Source organism: Myotis daubentonii, chromosome 1 (genome assembly GCF_963259705.1).
Source record: "Myotis daubentonii chromosome 1, mMyoDau2.1, whole genome shotgun sequence".
Taxonomy (NCBI): domain Eukaryota; kingdom Metazoa; phylum Chordata; class Mammalia; order Chiroptera; family Vespertilionidae; genus Myotis; species Myotis daubentonii.
In genome coordinates this window covers 10,803,935-10,828,221 of record NC_081840.1, presented here as the reverse complement: position 1 = coordinate 10,828,221, position 24,287 = coordinate 10,803,935, and the positions used below count along the sequence as shown (strand labels likewise).

The 24,287-nt window shown below is 46.7% G+C and overlaps 1 protein-coding gene across 6 annotated transcripts in view; it reads right to left on the bottom strand.

The window, feature by feature from the left end:
- FOXN3 (forkhead box N3) overlaps window positions 1-24,287 on the bottom strand; it is a 361,722-nt gene that overhangs the window by 109,577 nt on the left and 227,858 nt on the right. For all 6 annotated transcript variants that reach the window (XM_059688361.1, XM_059688370.1, XM_059688395.1 and 3 more), the window contains one exon: window positions 2,166-2,230. In XM_059688361.1, the coding sequence (XP_059544344.1) occupies window positions 2,166-2,230 (65 nt within the window). The remainder of the gene's footprint in view (window positions 1-2,165; window positions 2,231-24,287) is intronic.

Sequence of the window (24,287 nt, the reverse complement as noted above, 5' to 3'; positions counted from 1 at the left end):
TCCCTGTGGCTGGAACCTGTGAACAGAGTTCTTGCCTATAATCTGATGTCTAGAAAAACGTGCTCCTGCTTGTTCCAGGGAAAAAGAAGGTACGTGCGCATATTTTTAAAATGCAAAGTACAAAGATGAGAAAGCAAGCGTCAGTCAGGGCGATTTCGTCTACCTGAGCCTAACCTGACCCTTCCGCTGGTAGGACAGGGCAGCCCCCTTCTTCATACAGCGTTACCTTTTTGCAAAGCTTTTGCTTGTGGGCGACAGCGAGTTCTTGATGAGCCCGTACCACCCACCAAAGAAACACAGAAATATTAATTAGGATAGTTCGAAAAAACTTGTCACAATAAGTGTCTGGAGAACTCTATAGACAGAGCTAGCAAATGAAGAAGAAATAGCACAGAAAACCAAAGTTGACAAATCCCGGCCCACACTCCCAAAGTCTCTCCAAGATCCTTCTGATTTTCACATGTACAAAGAAATAAATGGGCTGCACCGGATTGGATGTGGCTTCAATGAGCATCTGACGTACGTCATAATTTCATTCTCAATGCCTCGAGTAATTAGGACTGTTAACCCTATCAGGACGAGAAAAAAGGTCTCCCACCCACGAGACAGACTCTCAGCCAAACCACTCAACTTCAGAAACCCTATCAATGTTTATCCTCAGGCTTTTGCCTGAAACAACCCAAAAATAAGGTGCTTAGAGCAAATCTTACCTAATGTGAAACTCAATGACTAAAAATCCTATAAGAAAATGCTCTAAGTAAATTAAACCCCTTTTCTGAAAATAATTCAAACACCAGTGATATTCATTGCTATAGATCTAGAGGGAAAGCGAGGATACACAGCCATTTGAAATTCCCTGGAAGAAAGCCAAAGGCTCATCAAGGTCGATTTCCATATATACCATCTAAAGGGGGAACAGAGGAGATTTTATAAAAATTATGTATTAATTTCTGAAAGCAGAGGGAGTTCCCCTTTTTTCTTAATTAGGATGTCTATGGTGGTCATTAAAATTAGCATTACTCAAACCTGCCTGCCTAAATTTCACCCTGTACCAAGCAAAAATGCAAAGACATTCTTAAGTTCCCAATTTCACAGGCTATTAGAACGACAATATGCAATTGCATGGCCTATAAAACAACGACAAACATGTGACATCATTCAAAACTGTTTGAACTACTCCAGAAACCTAAAGATAAATGTCACTTTTCTTAGCCACGTTTATATTCACCCACATGGCCAGCCCTCAGTGTGTACATTTAAGGAAAAGAGGCTTAAACCAACCAAACAGGTCTAAACCAACCAAAATGCACTGGAATGCCTCACCTTAAGCCCAGTACAGTTCTAAACCTCTTGGTCCAACCAAATCCACCTGATTTGGGCCCATTGTGCCACTCTGACACCTGGCCAGTCAACAGAGAGAGGCTGGTGGCCCGAGGAGCCAGCCAATTCCAGCTGATCTATAGAGCAGATATCCAAAACGGCAATCACCCAAAAGTACTTTCTAGAAGTATTTAGCATGCATCTTATTGCTATTTTAAACCATCTATTCCTCTTTAACTTTGGCTATTTCCAAAGAAATTTAATTGCAAAAGTCGAGATGAAAGTTTGAATTCCTCGAGCACACCGCATGGAACTTGGCACAGCAGCTGATCGTGGGCTGGTCAGCAGGAGGGCTGTCCCCCTGCAAATGATGCTTGCAGGGACAAGGGGTGTCTGAACTCTGAGCCTCAGAACTAACCACAGTCACCCATCCAGGTACGTGTGGATGTTAGGGGTCAGCCAGGAATACGTGGCCCTCCATGGTGAACAAATTGCCAACAGACACCCAAAACATCCGGAGCACTAAAAATACGCAACAGGGTTTGATTTTACCAGCCTGGTTGATGCTATTGTCACATCCGAACTGCTGCGTGATTCCAAGTTCACCAAAGCAAGCCAAGCATGTCTAGAATAGGACCAGTAACGACAGACCAAAAGGAGCAGTCTTGGTTTCAGACTAGCAATTCACAGCAACCAGAAGATGTGAGTAGGAAGAAATGACAGACCCGACCCACAGCAGTCACACTTCTCCAGTGCCCACTCCTCAACAGGACAGAACTCTGCTGGTTGGCACCAGAAGAGATGGTGGGGAAGGGGGAAGGGACCGGGTGCTTGCAGAGACCTACCTTGTAGAAGGGCTCCATTTCTCTTGAAGAAGGTACTGCCCGGCCAGATGGGTGGACCTGATGTGCTGAAACAGAAAAGAAAGCAGCGTAAGGATGGGCTCATTTACACCCACTCACCTATACTCTGAGCAACCCATGCTCTGAACATGTCACTCAAAATGACCTCAAAATGCTTTCCCAATTATGTATTACTAGAGGCCTGGTACACGAATTCATGCACGGGTGGGGTCCCTTGGCCTGGCTGGCGATCGAGGCCTATGGGGTGGGGTGGGGGGGCGGGACGGACAGCTGGCCAGGGGGAGAGACCTGGGGAGGTTTGCTGGGCTGGGAGGAAGGGAGGGAGGCAGCGGGAGATTGGCTGTGGGAGTGCACTGAGCACCAGGGGGCAGCTCCTGCGTTGAGTGTCTGCCCCCTGGAGGTCAGTGCACATCACAGCAACTGGTCAACTAGTCGTTCCAGTCATTTGGTCTTAACGGTCGCTTAGGCTTTTATATAGATTTATAACCTCTGAAAATGCAACTTTAAAAACCATTACTTTTATTTTATGATGAATGGGCTTCATCTTTCACAGTGCAGAAACAGTCCATGTGGAATTGGGGTTACCATCTGGACCCCGCTACCTTCTGGGCATTAGAATTGTTTGCGGATAAACAAAATGGCAAATTCATACAGTTCAACGCCATTGCTTATAACTTTTGCTAACTTGTTCTTGGTTTTATGATTTTATGTGGCAAAGAACTTCTATCCCTGCCTGAGACCAGGTGGGTTTTCCAACACTTCCTGGTGCCACCTGCCTATTTATAAATGCAAACCTGCCTCTCTTGGCTTTCCCACCATCAAATCCTTAATATACAGACATGACCTTGATCGACTCTCTCCCTCCCCTACCTTCTTGTTTCGCATCCTGTTTTCAATTTCTTGGCTTAAAATGTTGCACTCCATCCCCTATAATACATTTTTCAAATGTCACCACCCACAGTCTGGTAACAAGAGAGGCAAGAAAATAAGGAAGATCAATATATCACAAAGACTCTTTACTGCATTTATAGACAAGCATTTTCACTGTTTTAAAATACCCAGTGAAAAACTTTATAACCGAGCCTGCCTGAATGAAATATCCTTGGAGTGGAAAGCAGGTTATTCTAAATCAAGCAATGAATGTTAGAAAGCACTTAGTAAAAAAAAAAAAATAAAAAAAAATTACTACATCCAGCCCAAGAGGCAGCATAAGCTACTTTCAGCAAAATAGTTCATGGCAGCTGAACTGGTTTGGCTCAGTGGATAGAGTGTTGGCCTGCGGACTGAGGGGTCCCAGGTTCAATTCCAGTCAGGGACTTGTATCTTGGTTGTGGGCACATCCCCACTGGGGAGCGTGCAGGAGGCAGCTGATTGATCTCTCTCATCGATGTTTCTAACTCTCTATCCCTCTCCCTTCTTCTCTGTAAAAAATTCAATAAAATATATTTAAAAAAATAGTTCATGGCAAACGATACTGGTTAACGCATCATCAATCACTTTCAATATTAAAAAAATAAAAAGCTGGTCTGAATAACACATGTGTAAATTGGGCAGATGGACACACGCAGGGAGAATAAGAAATCTGAAGGGCTACACGACTGATGACTGCTTCACTGATGCCCAGAGTCCCTAGTAATGCAATACTGTTAACGAAAGAGAAATGCAGGGACACGGGCTGCTGATGGACACTTCGTTACCAGAGGTACAAACAGTATCGCGGGTCCATGGACACATTCCATAATTGGGAAGTAGAGGAATAAAAGAGCGACAGCGCAAAAATACTATTCAACAGCAGATGATGTCAAGTGTGCTAGAAAACACATTGTAACCCACGATGTACATGAACCTTTTTGTTCTACTGTGTTTAGATCCACTGTACTCAAACTGAACGGGAATAACCCAAATCCGTGATGGCTTTTCCTGCAACCCTGATCCCCCCAGCTCTGGCCATGGTGGCCTCTGGGTGGCCAGGAGTTGCTCAGGGCAACAGCAGACCTGGCTGGGGTCGCAGGGCTGTGGGATGATGGCAGCAAGCTGATTTCTCTTCTGTCTCATTCCTGGCCTATTTCGTTCTGAGGCTTTGCAGCTCAAAGTTGAATGAAGAATAATATGCACTAAAAGGCTTAAGATTATCTTTTAACAACCCCAGCCAGCTCCTGGGATTTCACCATAAGAAAGCAGGAAGCAGCAAGCTGGCTGTTGCCAATACTCAATCACCTGATTTCTAAAGATATTTAAAAACCGAGGACTTCATTATAGAGGAGTTGGTGCTTCAAGAGAATTCAATAATTGAGTATTACTGCAGGAGCCTGAATATCTAGCTTACTGCCACCCAAATCTCCTCTTTATCCTGACCTGGATTTGGCTGAGAACCGAGTAGATGCCAGCGATGGGGTAAATGGGGAAGTGAGGGCGGGTAAATCCAGTGGTTTAGATAAGGAAAATTCTCTATACCATAGAAATCTACTTAAAGGTTTCTACAACATCCTTTAACGTAGCTAAGTCTCCAATCACTATTCCCGCTGCCCTGCTATGTGGTCTGTGTAATCTGTAGCCGAGTAATGGAGAGAGATTTGACGGGCCACCCACCTGCTCTGGCCTGGCCCCCCATTGGGACTGATGAATTCACCTGTGGTCTTCCTGGCTCAAGGTAAACTGGTTCACATCACACTCATTACAAAGCTTTTGAGCTCAATGGCCCCATATTCTACATTCTTTTTTTTTTTGGATGGTCCCTCAAATGACATCTTCTAACTATTAGCACATTCAAGGATGTATTAAGTGCTGAGAACTGTGCTGGATGTTAAGAAGGCCACAGGAAGTGAGGGAGGGGGATTAAAAGGCACCTTTTATGGCCTCCAGGAGTTTTACTGACATACTTACCTAGCTCCAACCTCCTAGGATTCTATCTAAAGGGACAGGAAATGCCCATAGAAAGGTCAATGTTACAGTCCTTGTGGCTGCAGGTTGGAGAAGCTGCAAACTGATTTTTTCCCTCGATGTGGAGTTGTTTCTGGTTCAATGGACTTTAAAGCTCAAAGTGAGCTTAAAAACATTATATGAAATTACTTAAAAGTGTGTGTCAAGCCCAGTAATTCAGAGAAGGCGCTGTGGTCAAGGTCTTTGTGGGAGAACCTGAGTCACCCTGGAAACCACCCATTCATTCGGCAAACCAAGAGAGGAGGGTGGGGGACTCTCCACTCAGTGCTAGGTGCTGGCGACTTGTATATGGTCCCTGCCACCACTTCTCTAGGACCTCTTCAATCTACCAAGGCGGGTTTTCATTACCACACCATGGTGCTCATGTTGCTTGACGGGGGACAGCAAATTCCTGTTTACAGAGTAAGCCACCAACACGTTTCCAGGGAACCCTCCAATCCTGTGGGAGGGTAGGCAGGCAGGACTCACCTTCCTCCTTCTATGGACAAGGAGATAGAGGCCCTGAGCCGGGAGGGAATCACCCAAGTCATCTAGTGAGCAGCCCAAGACCACACCAGGGCTTGCGGGGCCAGCCCACTGTTCCCACACAAACACATCAACGGGCCGCTTCATTCCTCACCTCCGGCTTTCCTCTTCCTGTCTCCCCGCACTGAACTCCTAGCTATCGCTCTGCATGGAAGAAGGCTGTGGATGGGATTTCACCAAGACTCTCTCCAAGGCTGCCCAGCCAGTGTGGTCCAGTGGTTGAGCATCGACCCACGAACCAGGAGGTCAGGGTGCGATTCCCAGTCAAGGCACATGCCCGGGTTGTGGGCTTGACCCCCAGTAGGGAGCATGCAGGAGGCAGTGAGTGGATCAACGATTCTCTACCATCATTGAATCATTGATGTCTCTCTCTCTCTCTCTCTCTCTCTCTCTCTCTCTCTCTCTCTCTCTCTCCTCCCTCTCTGAAATCAATAAAAACATTTTTAAAAAATCTCTCTGAGGCAAAATCCCACGCTAGAAAAAGCAATCAGGCTAACCATATGTGAAACATGGCACTGGGCTCCTATTAGCAGAAACAATACAACACGGGCCACAAATGTCTCATTTCAATGAGGTGCTAACACAATTCCATGAACTTCAGCAACCATAAGCCAAACCTGCTTTGTGACAAAGGAAGCCAACCAACAGGACCAGAAAGGCAGTTGTGAACTGGCATTTGAGAACATTGATCCATCCGATCGTTAAGACCAGAGCTGAGTCAGCAAATCCCAAGAGAGGAGTGGTATCGTCCTGAACAGCACACCCAGTGTCTGCCTGCGACTCACAGCCCACCATAGCTCCCTGGGCCGCACACTCTCGGCTGCATGGCTTCCAACTCCCAACGGGACACCGTGACTCAACAGGTCATGGACCCCTAAGGTGGCTCTTGGCACAATGATGTGATCTGTCACGTGTTTTCTCTACACCCGTGACCGTCACCACTGTGAGAATCGGCTGGACTGTAACCAAGACGCTGAGAGGCTCTGGCACCACCCACACCTGTACACTCACCAGCCTGGAGTTTCTCTAAGTCTAATGAAAAGCAAATTAAGGCCCTAGCCAGTTTGGCTCAGTGCATAGAGCATCGGCCTGCAGACTAAAGGGTCCTGGGTTTGATTCCGGTCAAAGGCACATGTGTGGGTTGTGGACTCAAACCCCAGTAGGGGGTGTGCAAGAGGCAGCCGGCCAATGATTCTTTCTTCACTGACATTTCTCACTCTCTCTCCCTCTTCCTTCCTCTCTGAAATCAATAAAAAAAATTTTTCAAAAAAAAAAGCAAATTAAGAAAAGTACTTATTTTCTAAGCTGCCAAATGTGAATAGGTGTATCTAAAAGAACAGGATACAACATGATGACCCTCAAGGACACTGCGCTAAGTAAAATAAGCCAGACACAAAAGAACGAATCCTACATATATATGGTTCTATTTCTATGAGGTCCCTGGAGGAGTCAGGTTCACAGATAGAAAGTAAAATGGTGGTTTCCAGAGGCCGGAGGGAGCGGGGAAGTCATTGTTTAGTGGGTTCAAAGCTTCAGTTTTGCAAGGAACTGGCTGCACAGCTATGTGCACGTGCTTAATACTACTGATCCATACAATGGTTAAGATGGTTAACTGTAAAATGGTTAAGATGCTGTATTTTTTATGTTGCATGTATTTTACCACAACAAAACATTTCTTTATATTGATTTCAGAGAGAGGAAGGGAGAGGGGGAGAGAGAGAGAAAATAAAAATCAATGAATACACCTTGTACTGAGGATGGAGTGCCCAGACCGGGAATCAAACCCTGACATCCTGGTTCATAGGATGCCGCTCAACCACTGAGCCACACCGGCTAGGCTAAACACTTTTTAAGATATAAAATATGAAAAAGAATTAATACAAGACAGACTCTGAAAAAGTGAATCAAAGTCTAAAGAGTTAGGGGCACTGAAAGACCAACTTCTGTGCCGTAGTTCTGAATGGCCCCTGCAGTCAGCATTGCTGCTAGAATGGTCCAGAGCACACACACTACAACACAGAAAGCCCAACCTAACCGGGGAAGGGGACACAGCGAGACCAGCCTGCACTGATCTGGTACATACAGAGGCCAGAGCTTGCTCGCTCTGCTTCAGGCAACTGAGCAGATTCCTGTCACGTACACTGAAAACTGTGCGAAGGCAATCCCTTTGGATAGTGAGACGTCTACCACCAGACGGTGTTTCCCCAAAGCAGTTGTAACGAAGGGGAAATTCCTAAGAAAATATTTGGAATTCTATTGCTCTAATTTTAACTGTGGATTAATCACCAGGAAATAAGAGGAAAACAAACATGACCTATGCCACCACACACTGACCCAGCCTCCTGGGGGCAGCAGGATGTGAGTCCTAGAAGTTTGGAATTTAGAAATCAGAGCAGTCTGACAGAGAGACATGTGTGAGATGGTCTCCAGTTTCACAAAATATCATAATTTGAGAAGCATCGCTAAAGAGTTCAGGAGCTGAGAGTTCAGAATTCTCAGGGACATTTTATAAAACTTCTGAAGTATAAACCCGGAGTGTGTGGATGGTGGTGCTGGAGGCAGTGAGACAGACATGAGCAGAGCAGGGATGATGGGCAGGTACGGAAGGTCACCAGGTAGAAAGCCCCAGGTGCCCAGCAACGGACAATCCGTTGCAGGGGGGACCTCATCCCCAGGGTGACCATCCTCCCCTAGCATGTCGCTGGTCCTGAGGCTTGGACCCCTGACCTTTCCTCCCTAGAGGCAACATCTAGGCCGCAGTTTATTTCAGCTCCAGGCCCAGATAAGCAACAAAACCAGCCACGGCTGACATCAGGACCAGCTGCATGGATAATGACCCCCAGCCTGAGACCACAACCCTGAAAGGACACACCTGGAAGGCTACTGAATATTCTATTAAGCTCTTTCCCTGGGACAAACCCTAAAATCTCCACCCTCAAAAGCCTTAGGATGGAGGGCCCAGTGGGCTCCCCCCACCCCCTCCCCCTGGCAGATAACCATTGGCTTCTTCACCCCCAAGCTCCAAGGCCCTTCCTTTGTCTCCATAAATTGTTGCCTAAGCCCATTTCTCCCAGGAATTCCTAGAATACCCAATACCTGTTCTCTTACAGTTTGGGTCTGGACTCTGAATTCTTTCCTGACCAGAACCCAAGTACTGGGGTCATTCCTGCCGCCTGCAACAGCCCTACGGTCCCCTCCCCCGCCCCCACCCCCCCCAAACACCCTCCCACATGCTTTTATTTTCTGATTACATAAAGTCTCTGTAACTTATGACATTATCTCTTTAAAATCCTTCCAAATTTTAGCCTCCGAATACCCTTCTAGCCTGGTTCTCCCACTCCCTCTCTCTGTTCTAAACATTCTGCCGGCTCTTTGTCCAGCCTTGACTCCACAATGGGAGGCATTCCCAGAGTGTTAGCCTCTCTTCTTTTCTACTCAATATTCCTTTCCTAGGAGAGTTCGTGGGCCCATGGAAAACCTAGCTTCCCGAATGTTGTGTCTCTGGCTGACCTTGTCTCCAGACCCCGGAAGGTATCTGGCTGCATCCTGACCTACCACACGGCGGTCACCCCCCACATCCCCCTCACCCTGCTCTGAACTTGGCTGAGAGTTCACAGCACACAGAAGAGGGCTGACATTATTCTACTACGTGATTTTATAAAGTAGCTATCTGTGTATCATAAGACAGAATTTTTTCAAACACTAAGGGTTAAAAAAATATATCTTATAGACATACACCTCTTAGAATGGAACTAGGCTATAGAGTAACATTTCTTCTTCACTATCATCAGCTCGGATAAAAACTGGAAAATCTTTAAAAAAGGAAACAAAATTATAAATCTCATCATTGATGGTAAGTAAGAGCGTAGGTAATTTGGATTACTCTCTTCTGTGATTTCTTGATTACTTAGGAATATATAAATAACTAGATAAGTACATGTATATTTTTGATAGTATGGGATGCATGTTTGGGTGTGCTGAAAAAATCCTGCTGGAAGCCTCTGCTACAATTTTAGATGCATCCAGCACACGCTACATCTTAAGAACAGATGCAAAGGTGTTTATCATTATCTTTGTGCCACAGTTTCTAATTTTACATATGAAAACCAAGGCATCATTCAGCATAAAGTACATTATTTGCATGATATATTTGCATTTGTAAAACACCCACATTTACTTTTACTGCCTAATGGGCCCGATTAAAATGGGCCACTCTATATAAATGGAGCACACTGGTTCCCAACTCAATGGTGCTGATAAGAAAACGGCTCCTTTTAGATGCAAATGAACCTACTAATCACAATTAAAATGGTGGAATGGAGGAAAGCTGAGCAGCTGTTCCAGGAGCCACGCGTCCAGGGCCAATCTGGTTCCTAGGGGAATCTTCGGAGCAGCCTGGGACTTCCCAGAGGCCATCTGCCCAGGGGCCAAGGGGATTGAGTGAACTTTCCCAAAATATCATAAAACAGAATGATGGCTGGGAGAGAGCAGGAGAAAGCCGGAATCTACGCTGACTGTGCAAGTGTGGCCATCAGCCTCCTCAAGGCCACAGGGTCCGGTTCAAAAGACACAACTGGAAGGGAGGATTGTGCTTGTAAAGCTCACAGAGGAAAGACATATATATATGAGGAGTTAAGCAACTGAGACATCCCCTTAAAACAGTGCCATCGCTATGGAAAACAGTAGGGTGCTTCCTCAAAAAATTACACATAGGGTTACCATATGATCCAGTGGTTCCTGTTCTGGGTGTATACCCAAAAGAACTGAAATCAAGAACTTAGAGATAGCCTGGCCCGTGTGGCTCAGTTGGTTGAGCATCATCCAGGAGGTCAAGGTTGGATTCCCAGTCAGGGCACATGCTCAGGGTTAAGGGCATGATCCTCAGTAGGGGGCTTGCAGGAGGCAGCTGATATTCTCTCTCTCTCTCTCTCTCTCTCTCTCTCTCTCTCTCTCTCTTCCCTTCCTCTCTGAAATCAATCTGAAATCAATATATATATCTCGACACCTCTTGAGTGAAACTATCATTTCGCCTTGATGTCAATGGCAGGTTTCATAAATCCTGGGGCCATCCCCCATCACCAAGAGGCAGGGAGGGCCGCCAACGTGCACACCACGGATCCCAAGTTGGAAACAACCACACACCACCTGATACAGACAATGCAAAAACCGTCACCTCCTCGACTTCACTGAACTAATAGGACTTTCAGAGAAAAACCTCAGCAATGCAGACAAAGGCTTCTACGTAGGACCTTGATCCTTCAGGCTGGCAGAGACCAGGAGATGCAAACATGTAGGCCAAGTTTTGACAAGTCGGTTTCCTGGTACTTCCTGTAAGCTAACAACCAGTCAGACAGGAAAAGGACCTATAGGTGGGGCAACTGCGAATTCCCTGGGTGATTCATTTCCTCTTTCTGAGAGTCAGTCCCATCCCACACCCCAGCACTACGAGGAGGGAAATAAATGCTGATTCTGAAAAGCTGACACTTTAGAGCTGGACACCTCTGTCTAAACTTTACATCAAGGGCAGCAAATCTAGGCTCAAGTTGTATGTAACAGCACAGAAGTTGTTTGTTTGTTTTTAATGATCACTCGGGATATGTTTTATTGATTTTAGAGAGAAAGGAAGGGAGAAGAAGGGAGAGAGAGAGAGAGCACGAGACACAGACAACAATATAAGAGAGAAACTTGATTGGTTGCCTCCCGTACACATCCCGACCAAGATCAAATCCAAAACCTAGGTATGTGCTCTGACTAGTGTAGGGGATGATGCTCTAACCACGTGTGCCTCCCAGCCAAGGTCAAAAGTTTATTTTTTTGTGAGGCATGTTTCCTATGGTTTACTGGATCTATTTATGGTTGGTTTTAAAGTGACAAAAAAGCAAATTTTCCATTTCCAAAAAGTAATCTCTCATGTCTGCCAAAGCAACGAATATTGTGACTGGCAGCAGCACCTACATTATCCTGATACTTCTGACTGAGCATCAAGAGCTGGCCCTACCCCCAAAGATGCTCCCTCCACCCCGTCCTCTCCCCGCCACCTCCCCCCATCACCTGTACCAAGGATCACTGCCTGCCTGTGACTTGCTCCTAGCCTCAAAATGCCCGGTATGTACCCCGAGCCTGCTCAGGAAAAGCAAGGAGGAAATGGGTGGGAAATCCAAGTGTGCAGTAAAATGGTTAACTGTAACACACCTAAACCTTACAGCCACTGGATTCTTCTAGAAAACTTACAGAAACAATCACTCCTCTCCTGGAAAGAAAACAAAGCAATAATGTTGCTAAACTTCCTGGACAGGATTAAATTCAAAGAGAAACATCAGGGCAATCAAGTAACATTACTTCTGGGCAGTCATTTTTGACATGAGGTGCGCAAAAATTACTTGGTACTAGAAGAGACTTTGTAGAACACTCTTCCCGGGTATAAACAGTCAGGGTGCCTGTGTGTGAGGCGTTTTATTCTGCTTCGTTCCGTTCTGCACGTCCCTCTTCTGTGAATTTCTGGGGCATAGAAGATTTACCACATAATTGAAGCTTTAGGCCTATCCAGGAAAACCTTAGCTTCCTGAAACCTCTGGGGAAACCTGACTCCCACAGACAGAGGTGCCTCCTGGTGCCTGGTTATTTCACTCACGGAGGGGCTCACACCCTCCGGGGCAGGGCTGGCCAGCTAAGGGCTCCTAAAGGACACAGTCCCCCTCCCACTCGCCTGCAGAGCCCAGTACTCAATGGGGCTTGAGAAGGTCTTCCCAGCCCGCTGGCTCTGCCCCGTCCACCCGCCCCGCCCCACCCCTCCCCAAAGGCAACGCCCAACACAGCAGCTCCGCCCAACACAGCAGCTCTGTGCCATCCAGGGCTGGGACTGCTGTTCAGGCCTTGGGCTTTACAGGGGAGACTGAGGTTTAGGGCTTTGCTTACAACGCTTGCATTAAACCTCAACCATTTCGTATCTGGCTATGCCCCGCCTTTCCCGAGCTCCTCTGTGATCTTTGTTCAAAACCACCCCCTGGCTCCCTGGGGCCTGTGCCATTTCCAAGTTCCTTCGCTCTAAGCAACAGCTCACCTGGCGCCAGCTTCATCCTGGGCCACCCCTAGCCTTGTCTGGCCATCCCAGGTTGTTCATGGGCCCCTAGACACAGCCTCTTCCCTCTGTCTTCACTCACTGGGCTGCCCCAGTGGGAACCCTCCCTCCCTCTCTTCTCTTTGCAAACTCAAGCATTTTTTACAAGCCTGCTCTTTCTTCCCATCCCCCTCAGTGCCCAGAGCAGATCCAGCCTTTCCTAGGCTGTGGCCTTTATATGCATCACTCTGTACATGCTGACATGGGACACACTGACTGTGTGGCTAGACTGTGAGCTCTCAGGGAACCACAGTTTAGTCCTATTGAAGTTCTCAGTGGCTGGCACGGAGTGCCAATAAATATCCACAGAAAACCACACTGGCCTTACAAAGAACCGTATCAGGATCCTCACTTGGCAGCTAAGAACACCCATTCTGAAAGGGAAGTCCCGGGGGTCCTGCACTAGCAATGACTCAGCCCCTCCCACTGCACCAGGAAGTTTATACAACCCACCTCTCATGTCCTGTTGTCTCTGGAGTTCTGTGATCTACAGGAAAGAGAAGTTTCCTGGATGCTTCTGTGCATCTAAACATTCCCTTCTTTTCGCAATGGACACCCAAAGGGCAGTCCTATCACTCGCTATTATCAGTGCATCAAGTGGAACCGGAGTGGGCAGCCAAGCGCTAAATTAGCATTGCTCTTCCCTGAGAGCTGCCGGGCTCTGAGCGGGCACGAGATGCCTGCGTAACTTTGAAGAAGAGATTTACACGCCCCTTTGTCTCCCACATAAATGGACTCGAGAGCGGCAGCCGTGCATAAATGATCCTTTCTTTCCACTGTTTATAGTTGAAAGCGGCCGTTTTCAGCTTCTCGCCGGTGATCACTCCACTAAAAATAGCTTTGATGCTGTCACATGCAAACTTGAGCAGAACCTGAAAGCGGTTCCCCTTTCAGTGCTGAGCCTGTTCAACTTTCAGAGAGAGGCAGCTGTTAACACACTCCAGCGTGTTTACATGATGCCAAAGGAGCTCGGCTCGTCGTTTTAAAGAAAGGCACTGAAAGGGACAGAACGGGTTTGCTGCCTCTGGTGACAATGCTTGCTGCTGAGCTGGAGCCCAGGGAGGAACAGTGAGCCTGGCAGGGAAAACCCAAAGGGGAAAGTGCCAGTGAGCACAACTGTGAGGAAGGGGGGAGAGAGAGAGGGGGGGGGGGGGGAGAGGGGACCTCTCTTGTGGTGTAAGACTTCCCACTATGCGAGTCAGGGGCAAGGGAGGTGGCAAAGAAAATGGTAATATAGAAAAGGGGATTTAGCAACATGGAGTACTGTTTTTCAACTTGTTCAAAACTATCTAGAGCTGTTTTTAGAAATCAAGGAAATGAAGAATGAAATAGATTCAGCATCTTGGCCACTCCCTTGGTGCCTTCTATGGGTTCACTGGGCAGATGGAACCCTCGGGGTGTCTTCTAAAACCCAGACCTAATCCACACAAATTGCAGAGCATGGGGCGTGGAAGACACAGGAAACTGCGACTTTCATCCCAGCTCCTTCTGGCCCAAGGGGCCCACCGTGTCTGTCTTGTGCACAAGGGATGAGGTTTCAGTGACAAAATGTATGCCCCAGTGCCTGACGGAGTGTGTGACCCCTTCCCGATCAACAACGCCCTTCAGAAACATGCAGCCAGGAGGGAGAGTGCTGACAATGGTCTGGGCTCCGGTCTGGGATACAGTGTAGTTTCATTTAAAAAAAAAAAGGCCAACCAAATAAACAGTGTTTTTCTTCTTTCTTAACTCTGTGTGTCCAAAGGATGACTCACACCACGTTTGCTGATGAGGTGAGAATGAGTTTTATGAGGTTCTGTCCTAGAAAACTTGCATGGAGCCTGGCTGAGCAGGAGGTGGAGAGAGACAGGAGGTGCTGTGACCGCATGGGGACGCGCCACATGGCCTGGGAGCACTGGGCCTCAGAGAGACGGACACTGAGGTCAGGATGGTGCATCGGTGGCCCCAGCTCAGGAACCAGCATCCTCGCTCGGGACAGTTCTGAGAGGTTCGCAACCCGCAACTCAAAACCCTCTGTTTCTTTTTTGCAGACCTTGAGAAAAACAGTGCCTCAATGACATCACCGTCCCATTCCATGGGCCGCGCTGCCGCAAACAGACGGCATGTGACTCACGCACAGGAACGCACGGGCTCTCTACAGCCCCTGTAAGTCTTAGCGGCACAGCGAGGTCATATTAGTGCAGGAATGTACCGCCTAAGTTCTATCTATTTGAACAACAGAACAGATTTTATACACTGCGACATCTTTAACACTCATTTTTTTGTTAACAAGACAAAAGAATTTACAGTTACTGCCAAGGGCTTGCTGGCAGCTAATGCCGTGATTAGCCGTTGCCTGGCAACAGTCAAGCATGCTTCCTCCCAAATCAGGAAGAGCCACCGCTAAATCTAGACCAATTACAAAACGGGACAAATATTTAAAGCTTCATATTTATTAAGGATTTGGGGAGGCCATCCTAATAAAAATGACTCCTATTCAACCAATTTAGCTGAATACATAGCGTTACCTGCTGTTGTTTCATCGTCACACATTATGCAGATCATTTAAGGAACACTGGATGCTTGTGCAACTTTTGTCATTCCCTAAATAGTGTACCAAACAAAACCAGGCACTTACATTTTGTAGAAGTATGTCTTTTGCCTGCTTCTCTGGAATAAGGATGAAAAGGAGCACCAGAGGTACCTAAGCCTTTTAAAAGTTAGATATTTGCAAAGAAATCCTGAGATCATTGCGACCATTTTCACAACTTCTACAGAAAAGCTCAATCGCTAGACTCTCAAGCTTCTACCTTGCCTGCATTCCCTGTTGCCTCTATTTCAAGAGTCACTCAGAATCCACTCGGTGGAGAATGAGTCCAGAATTTTTCCAGCACCCATGAGGCTGACCTCCCTGCTACCAGGTGCTGGTGACAGTCCTGAGCACTGGAAGTTCTAAAAGTCTGAGGCCCAGAGGGGAGGCTGAAGGAGCAGGGGACAACAGGAACACACACACACACATACACACACACACACCCCTCCCACACACACAGTTTGGCCCCTTTTCATATGCAAAGGTAGGAATATGCTCTCCCAAAAGACACTAACTACAAAGGTAGAGTAAGAACCTGGCCAAACTATACTGACCCAGTCAGAGATAAGAACTTTTACATTTTTAAGTGGTTGAAATGAAAAAGTCAAAAGAAAGAGAATATTTCATGACATGTGAAAATTATAGAAAATCCAATCCCAGGATACATAAATACAATCTTATTAGGATCCAAAAATGCTCCTTTGTATATGGATATGTCTATTTTATGCTAAATATTTAGTACTAGTGGCCCGGTGCACGGATTCGTGCACATTGAAAGGAAACTAATTAGAAGAAATATTTTAATGTCGCTATTCCCCATTTCTCTATAACGTGTCAGAGATGAAAGAAAATTAGTAAAATGTATATGAAAATAATATATAAATTGATTAATAAATAACATGATATAACAATAAAGACATGATATGAAAAACATGATATAAAAACAAAAACATGATATAAAAACAACAAAAACATGATATAAAAACAATACTGATAAAAACAATGACTGATAAATTGATTAAACTTATTCTAATATCTCCCTGTATACCACATTAAGAGTAAAAATACGGCCGAAACCGGTTTGGCTCAGTGGATAGAGTGTCGGCCTGTGGACTGAAAGGTCCCAGGTTCGATTCCGGTCAAGGGCATGTACCTGGGTTGCGGGTACATCCCCAGTGGGAGATGTGCAGGAGGCAGCTGATTGATGTTTCTCTCTCATCGATGTTTCTAACTCTCTGTCTCTCTCCCTTCCTCTCTGTAAAAAAATCAATAAAATATATTTAAAAAAAAAAAAGTAAAAATACGTTCAGGGTGCTTGACTAATTTCCCTTGTGATGAAGTATTAACAACTTTAACTTTAATGTCACACACTCTTAGAACTTGAAAGCAACGTATAACTGACCATGTCCGAAAATGGGTTCAGGTAGTGCTGGCCAGCTGGACAGTTGGTTACTTAGCTTTTTATATATATACAGATGTTGGCCCTTTACAACAAAAGTCTACAGATCTCCGGAGTGGAATAATGACCAGTGATGTTTTCGTTCTTGAAAAAGCAATTGATTTGGGATTAGCTTTAAACATGGCCAAAACAAAAGGAGCCATTTCCCACCAAATGGCCTTGAGTCTGGGCTGCTTGGCGAACGCACTAGCAAAATTTCCAGAAAACAGTCCCCATGGGATGCTAATTTAATTGGTATTCAATTTAATAATCAGTACTTGGAATCTTCCGGATTTCAGCTAAACAATCCCCCCCTACCCCCTGCACGCTCTCGTTCTCTCGTTCTCTCTCTCTCTCTCTCTCTCTCTCCTGGAAATGTTTCTCTTAGGTTGTTTCTCCTCTATCCTGTCATTAGCAGAACAATCTGAGAAACCTATCTGACAACTCTGTAAACCTGAACCATTTTCTAAGCGGAAGTAACTTTACGATTAAAAGCAAACATGAGTTTTGTTTTTAGGTCCGATAGCAACATGGAATAATGACACTGTGTGTGTAAATAAGCCCGCCCACCAGACATGCTGCCCATCCAGGGGCTTTCTTAGGAAAGGGCTGATCCAGAGGAACATCTGGACGTGCTCCCGCTGAAGGCTGCACCAGCCTAGCATCTCTGCCTTGCTCCCCTCTCCCCAGGGTTGGTTCTCCATTTACCAAGCCTGGGTACTTCCTTGAAGCTCCCTGGCAGCCTGCCCGTCTGCTTATGCCTTGGAGACATGTTTGCGTTGTTTTACAGCCCACCTTTTTGGCATAACCATGGTCCTCACCACCCTTCCCGGCTCCACTGACAAGTGCCATTTTTCAAGCCTTCCAGGACCCCTTACAATAAGCCCTAACGCCATCTCCATTCATCAGACCTCAGGTGTGGCGGCTACAAGTACTAGTAACTTTTAGGCACTCTGCACCTGCCACAAGACAGAGAACAGATCTTCGAGTCTCTTCAGTATTTAAGACTGTGGCAATTTTGGAAGAAGAGCAGTAAGAGTAATTGACATTACAGTTTTTAATAAATGTATTCATTGCCTGGAACCTGCTGGCTAGAATTACCGCTCCAAAAAGGACCTGAAATCTTCTGGAACTACCTCCTGTTGTCCTGCATCGTTCTCCCCCGTAGGCCCACAGTCTTCTCTGGAAACGACCCGAGCATTTCAGGCTGAAGTGGGAAAAGCAGTACCTGGTGATCCAGGACACCTGATGAACTCAACACCTGATGATCGGCTGGTCTGCTGGTCCACAGGCTCCTCAAAAAAGTGCCCCCACAGCACGCTGAGGCACAGTGGTCATGCTTAACACCACACGAGCCCACACCAGTGGCCACCACTGAATGGGCCAGAGCAGAACAGTGAACAAGAGTGGACCACAAGTCACCAGCGCAGGGACTACTTGGTCTTGCTAAAGTGAGGAGCGGAGCCCTTCCGAGTCCTCAAGACTGGAATTATACGAACAAACTGCGAGGAAGTGGTCATGGAAGCAGGTGGTCACTGGGGCCTAAGCGGACTTCAAGGGCAGCAGAGCCTGGCTTGCAGAGAGGGATTCAGAGGCACCGGCAGTAGAGGGCTGAGGAGCAGGTACCTGAAACCCCTGAGAGCTCATCAGAGCCTGGGATAGTCCCTGTTCCAGGCACCAGTACCCTTAAAGCCTGCCACACTGGGGTCCCACGCATGAGGATGGGGTTTCCCTGATTGCTACAGAAACTTCGTATTTCTTATGATAGTCTAGATGTGTGTGTGTGTACGTACACATCCATTGTTTTCCTTAAGCCTGTTGATGAGATGTATCACATTGATTTTCAAATGTTGAAAAAGCCTTGCACACCTGGGATAATTTCCACTTGGTCACGGTGTATTATTTTTTATACATTTGTTAGATTCGGTGTGCTAATCTTTTGTTGAGGATTTTTGCATCTATGCTGATAAGTAATACTGGTCTGTAATTTTCTTGTAAAGTCTAGCCCCCAAAAAGAATAGGCAAAAACTCTTTAATTAGCAGCTAATAGTGGTAAATATGATGTTCGAGTGCTGGTAGCTACTTGTCTTGAGCGAAGTCACCACTTCTCTTTCCAGCCCTGTCTGTAATACTTAAAGGTAGTGGGAGAGGTAACCTTGAGCTTATTAGTCTTTATATGAATTATCAGTCTATCAGTTAGTACTACATCTGCAATCGCGAGAAAATTAGACTCAGAGTGGCTAGATATGAACAAACTCTGTTTCGCTTTAATCTAAATAGAACAAGAGTAGGTCTAACAAAGCAAAACTTGTTCCATGACTCAAACAAAGTCATTAGTTTCTACCTCCCCATCTATCGGGCATCTCTCTTCTTGGTTGGCTCCGTTCTTAGGCAAGCTTTTGCCTCATGGAGGCACAGTGGCAGCTCATTCCAGCATGTGAGTCATTGAAGGTCAAGTCTAGTGGTAAAAGAGAGGATCTCTTACCCGCAAATGTGAGCCTGACTTCCACTGGCATAAAGACTAGTAACTAACAGAACGGTGTATACTTTGGGACCTAGGCCAACCTTGCACTTGGGGAGAGCAGCACCCAAAGGAATATGTGGGAAGCTGTTACCAGAAGAGGGAACGGATGCCGGCTGGCCAGGAACAGCGGTGAATGCGCACTGCACTCACTTTGGAGGAATGGGCCTCAATGATGTTTAATTTTCACGATGGGAAGCTGAAAGGACGAACTGATTTTAGAGGATAGGGCTTGCCCTGAGGCTGGTGACTTGAGGACAAGGGAATCCCTCTGTGTCAAGTAACTCTGTGACTGTGGGCCTTTTGGACGTTGAGGCCGCCAGTGACCTTTGGCAGAGGTTAGCGGGCTTCTCATTGATTGAATGAGTGAGGCGAGGTTTCAGCTGCCCTTTCAGTATTAAACCAAATGATTCCTCAGCATCACTATAGGACTCACTCTCCAGAGGGTGGAAAATGCCAAAACATGCGGAGATTAAACAGCACACGCAAGGGGTGGGAAGAGACACTTGGGTCTATATGAATATTTAAAATGTCTACCTCTTTGCCCAGCTGTTTTGCTTCTAGGAGTTCATCATTAGGTTCTGGGATCCAGCACAGGACCAGCCTGAGTCTGCCTTCCAGCTTCACCCACCGCATACTAGCTGTGAAACACCAGGAAAGCTACTTACCTCCTCTCAACGCCAGTTCTTCGCCTGTTAACTGGAGATGTACGAGCACCTAGACTGTTAACTGCATTAAGGTACTAAGCCTCGTTGCAGGCAGAGAGAAGGCACCACAGAGGTTACTATCACTAGTGATGTCCCACCCACAGCCTCAGTACCAGAGGCTGCACCGCCAGCTCACTCCCAGCACATTCTCCAAAACTGCCCTTGACTGAGGCCCCTGGGAGGCTGACAGGCCCCCTTGACCCAAGGGGACCACCCTGCCAGTGTGATTTGCTCCAATAAGGCCAAGGCTAGACTTCAGAACCTCTCTGCTCAGCCTCTTCCCCATCCTGCCTCTCTCACACCTCTTCTCCTGAGAACACCCCCTCAATAAATCACTCACACCCAAATCCCTAGCTCAGGCTCAGCTTCTGCAGAATCCAACCTAAGACCCAAATATTATGGTTTTTAGTACCAGGCAAGGGGACAAAGGTATGAGCCTCAGCATGTTGATTGTGGCCCAGTTACAAAACCCAGAAATGAAAAACAACCTAAATGTCCAACCACAAACAGATAAATCCATTCAAGGGCACATACATTAGGAACATAATAAGAAAGAGGGCTGATGTCAATATTGACAAGAGGAGGTGTACCTGGCAGAGTGTTAAGTGAAAATGCACATTACAAAGCAGGACAGAATATGATGCCATCTACACTAATAAAAGAGAAAGATGCAAATTGACCGTACCTTCGCTACACCCACCAGCCAATCAGACGTGAGCATGCAAATTAACCCAACAAAGATGGCAGGTTAATTTGCATACCCAGGCGCAGAGTGGCAGGGCAGGACGCTTGTGACATCACCATGGCGAGGACACAGGCTGTCTGCACTGCCCCAGACTCCCTGGGCCTCTGGCAGCATGGGAAGGTGGAAAGGCGGCTGTGGGCCGGAACAAAGGCAGAAAGGCAGCTCTGGGCTGGAGTGAAGGCGGTGCCGGCAGCCAGGGGAAGGAAGGCCCATTCTTGCATGAATCTTTTTTTTTTTTTTTAAATATATTTTATTGATTTTTTACAGAGAGGAAGGGAGAGAGATAGAGAGCTAGAAACATCGATGAGAGAGAAACATCGATCAGCTGCCTCCTGCACATCTCCTACTGGGGATATGCCCGCAACCCAGGTACATGCCCTTGACCGGAATCGAACCTGGGACCTCTCAGTCCGCAGGCCAACGCTCTATCCACTGAGCCAAACCGGTTTTGGCCTTGCATGAATCTTCATGCATTGGGCCTCTAGTTTATAAATAATGATGGTGTGAGTAAAGGGACGTGTTCAAAGATGTTCAACACCCACATCTACAGCAGCATTATTCACAATAGCCAAGAAGTGGAAGCAACGTTGGTGGTTCACAGAAGAATAATCCTATATAATAATCCTAATATATAAAAGGCCAGGGTTATAACGACCTATCACAACCAAAGGCTGACCAACCCGGAAGTCCTTCAGTCAGCGCTGGGTTGCCGTGTTGACCCAGCACTGACTGCCCAGGGGGCTGAGACCCAGGGAGAGAGACAGGGTCTGATCCACAGCCTCAGTGGCAGCTGTTGATCAGTACTTGCCTCTCTCTTTCTCTTCGTCTTCCTTTCTGAGCTTCGCCAGCAGCCGGACTTTTCTTTCTCTCCCAGCCTCCATGGGGGCTGCTGTTCAGCCCCACCTCTCTGATCAGGCCCAGAGATGCTGACTGGCATAGGAACCAACCAATCAGAACCAAATGCCAGTGCTGTGAAGAATCGATGGCTGTCTAGGAGGTGGAGCTTTTGACGCTGAGTGGCATAGGAACTGACCAATCAGAACTAAATGTGGGTGCTGTGAAGAACCAATGGCTGCCTAGGAGGCAGAGCTTTTGACATTGATTGGCATAAGAACCAACCAATCAGAACCAAATGTGGGTGCTGTGAAGAACCAATGGCTTCCTAGGAGGCAGAGTTTCTGACGCTGACTGGCATAGAAACCAACCAATCAGAACCAAATCTGGGTGCTGTGGGGAGCCAATGGCTGCCTAGGAGGCGGAGCTTTTGATGCTGACTGGCATAGAAACCGATCAATCAGAACCAAATTGGCCAGCAGGGGAGAGCAGTTGGGGCAACCAGGCCAGCAGGAGAGGGCAGTTAGGGGTGATCAGGCTGGCAGGCAGAGGCAGTTAGGGACAATCAGGCAGGCAGGCGAGCAATTAGGAGTCAGTGGTCCCAGATTGCGAGAGGGATGTCCGACTGCCGGTTTAGGCCCGATCCCACAAGGATAGGGCCTAAACCGGCAGTCGGACATCCCCCAATGGGTCCCCAATTGGAGAGGGTGCAGGCTGGGCTGAGGGAACATCCCCCACCCCGCATGAATTTCGTGCACCGGGCCTCTAGTCTTATATAAGAAAAGGGTAATGAGCAAATCGATTGAATGGCAGAACCGGTTGCTATGACATGCACTGACCACCGAGGGTCAGATGCTCAACGCGGTAGCTGCTCCCTGGTGGTCAGTGCACTTTCACAGGGGGAGTGCCGCTCAGCCACAAGCCGGGCTGACGGCTGGCGAGCATAGCGGTGGTGGCAGGAGCCTCTCCCGCCTCCGTTGCAGCACTAAGGATGTCCTACTGCAGCTTAGGCATGGGGAGAGGGCCTAAGCCATCAGTCAGACATCCCCTGAGGGCTCCCAGACTGCTAAAGGGCACAGGCCGGGCTGAGGGAGACCCACCCTCGCCCTCCAATGCACGAATGTTGTGAACCAGGCCTCTAGTAGATAAATAATAGGTATATATAATGGTGTATCATTTAGAAGAAAACTCTGACACGTGCTACAACATGGGTAAAACTCGAAGGCATTATCACACACACACACACAGACACACACATACACACACACACACAGTATGATTCTACTTCTATGAGGCACCTAGAGGAGTCCAATTCATAGAAACAGAAAGTAGACGGAGGTTGTCAGGACCCGAGGGAGGATGAAACAGGTGCTGTTTAATGTGTCTACAGTGTCAATTTCGCAAGATGAAAAAGTTCTGAGGACTGACTGTACAACAATGTGAATGACTTATTGGCACTGAACTCTATACCTTAAAAACTGCTAAGACAGTAAATTCTACATTATAGGTATTTTACCACAATATAAATTTTTTTTCATAAATGTTAACAGCCTGGAAATAAGGGTATTTTTATGGAATTCTTTATATTGACTTGTTCTTTGCCCATTTTATATAAGTTATGTATTTACTCAATAATCAGGAAATACAATAAAGCTATTTTAATCCTAGAAACACAGAAATACACTGCAAAAAAATAGTGTGCTTCCTCCTACATTAAGCTGGTAATCTAAATAAGGTTTTGGGGTTTTCAGCAGCTCGTGTGTTTGTTTTTAATGGTGTCTGAATTTAACTCTGGTCACTTGTTTTGTCAGCTTCCTTTCATTTCTTATCTCACTGCTACCAAAAGCACTGAAAAGACATCAACAGGCATTGTTCTGGGACTGATTAAAACATCCAGGGTTAATTCTGTAAAAATTACCAGGGAAAGATGCTTTTAAAAAAAATCCCCTTCCAGCTTTTCTTGATTCGTTTATTCAAAAAAGCCTTGGAGACACAATGCTGGCCAGGGTGAGCTCAGTTCCTGGCTCCCCAGCTGAGACCATAAGTGGGAAGACAGATGTGAGGACACAGGTTGGTATGGCGCTCCACTTGTGTTTCCACACTAGGCTACATGTGCACACACACAGTCACTCAAGACCTCTCTCACATTCCAAGATATTGAAATTAGCCAACCTAGAACCTTCACAGTTCCCACCAGTGAGGGCAATGTCAATACAGTTGAATTTGTTCTGTCTGAGATACCATCACAATCTCAGACTAAAAGAACAGAAAATTCACTCTTGCTCCAATGAATTCTTTTTCCCGGTTTGCAGCAGAAGCCATCTGCCCAGTAGTCATGCCTTAGAAGCCTCCTCATGTCCTTGGTAGAAGTTCTCTGATGCCTGACCAGCCCTACACCGGCCTCAGCTGGCTCAGCCAAGCTCGGAGAGAGGTGACGATGTGTTTCGTTCCAGGACCCAGGCTCATTCTAGAACCTGAAGACCATCCATCCTTCATATCCCTCTCCCCCTCGTTCCAGCTCTCCATGAAAACACTGATCGCAAAATCCTTCCCTCGATTCTTGCCTCTGGGTGCATCACGAAGCAGTATTTCGATTATATTTACTTAATACAACCCCTAACATATCAGCATAACCCTAAAAAGATTACACATCTTAAAATCAGATGATTAGGCCAGGCCAGGGTTGCTCAGTGACTGAATGTTAACCT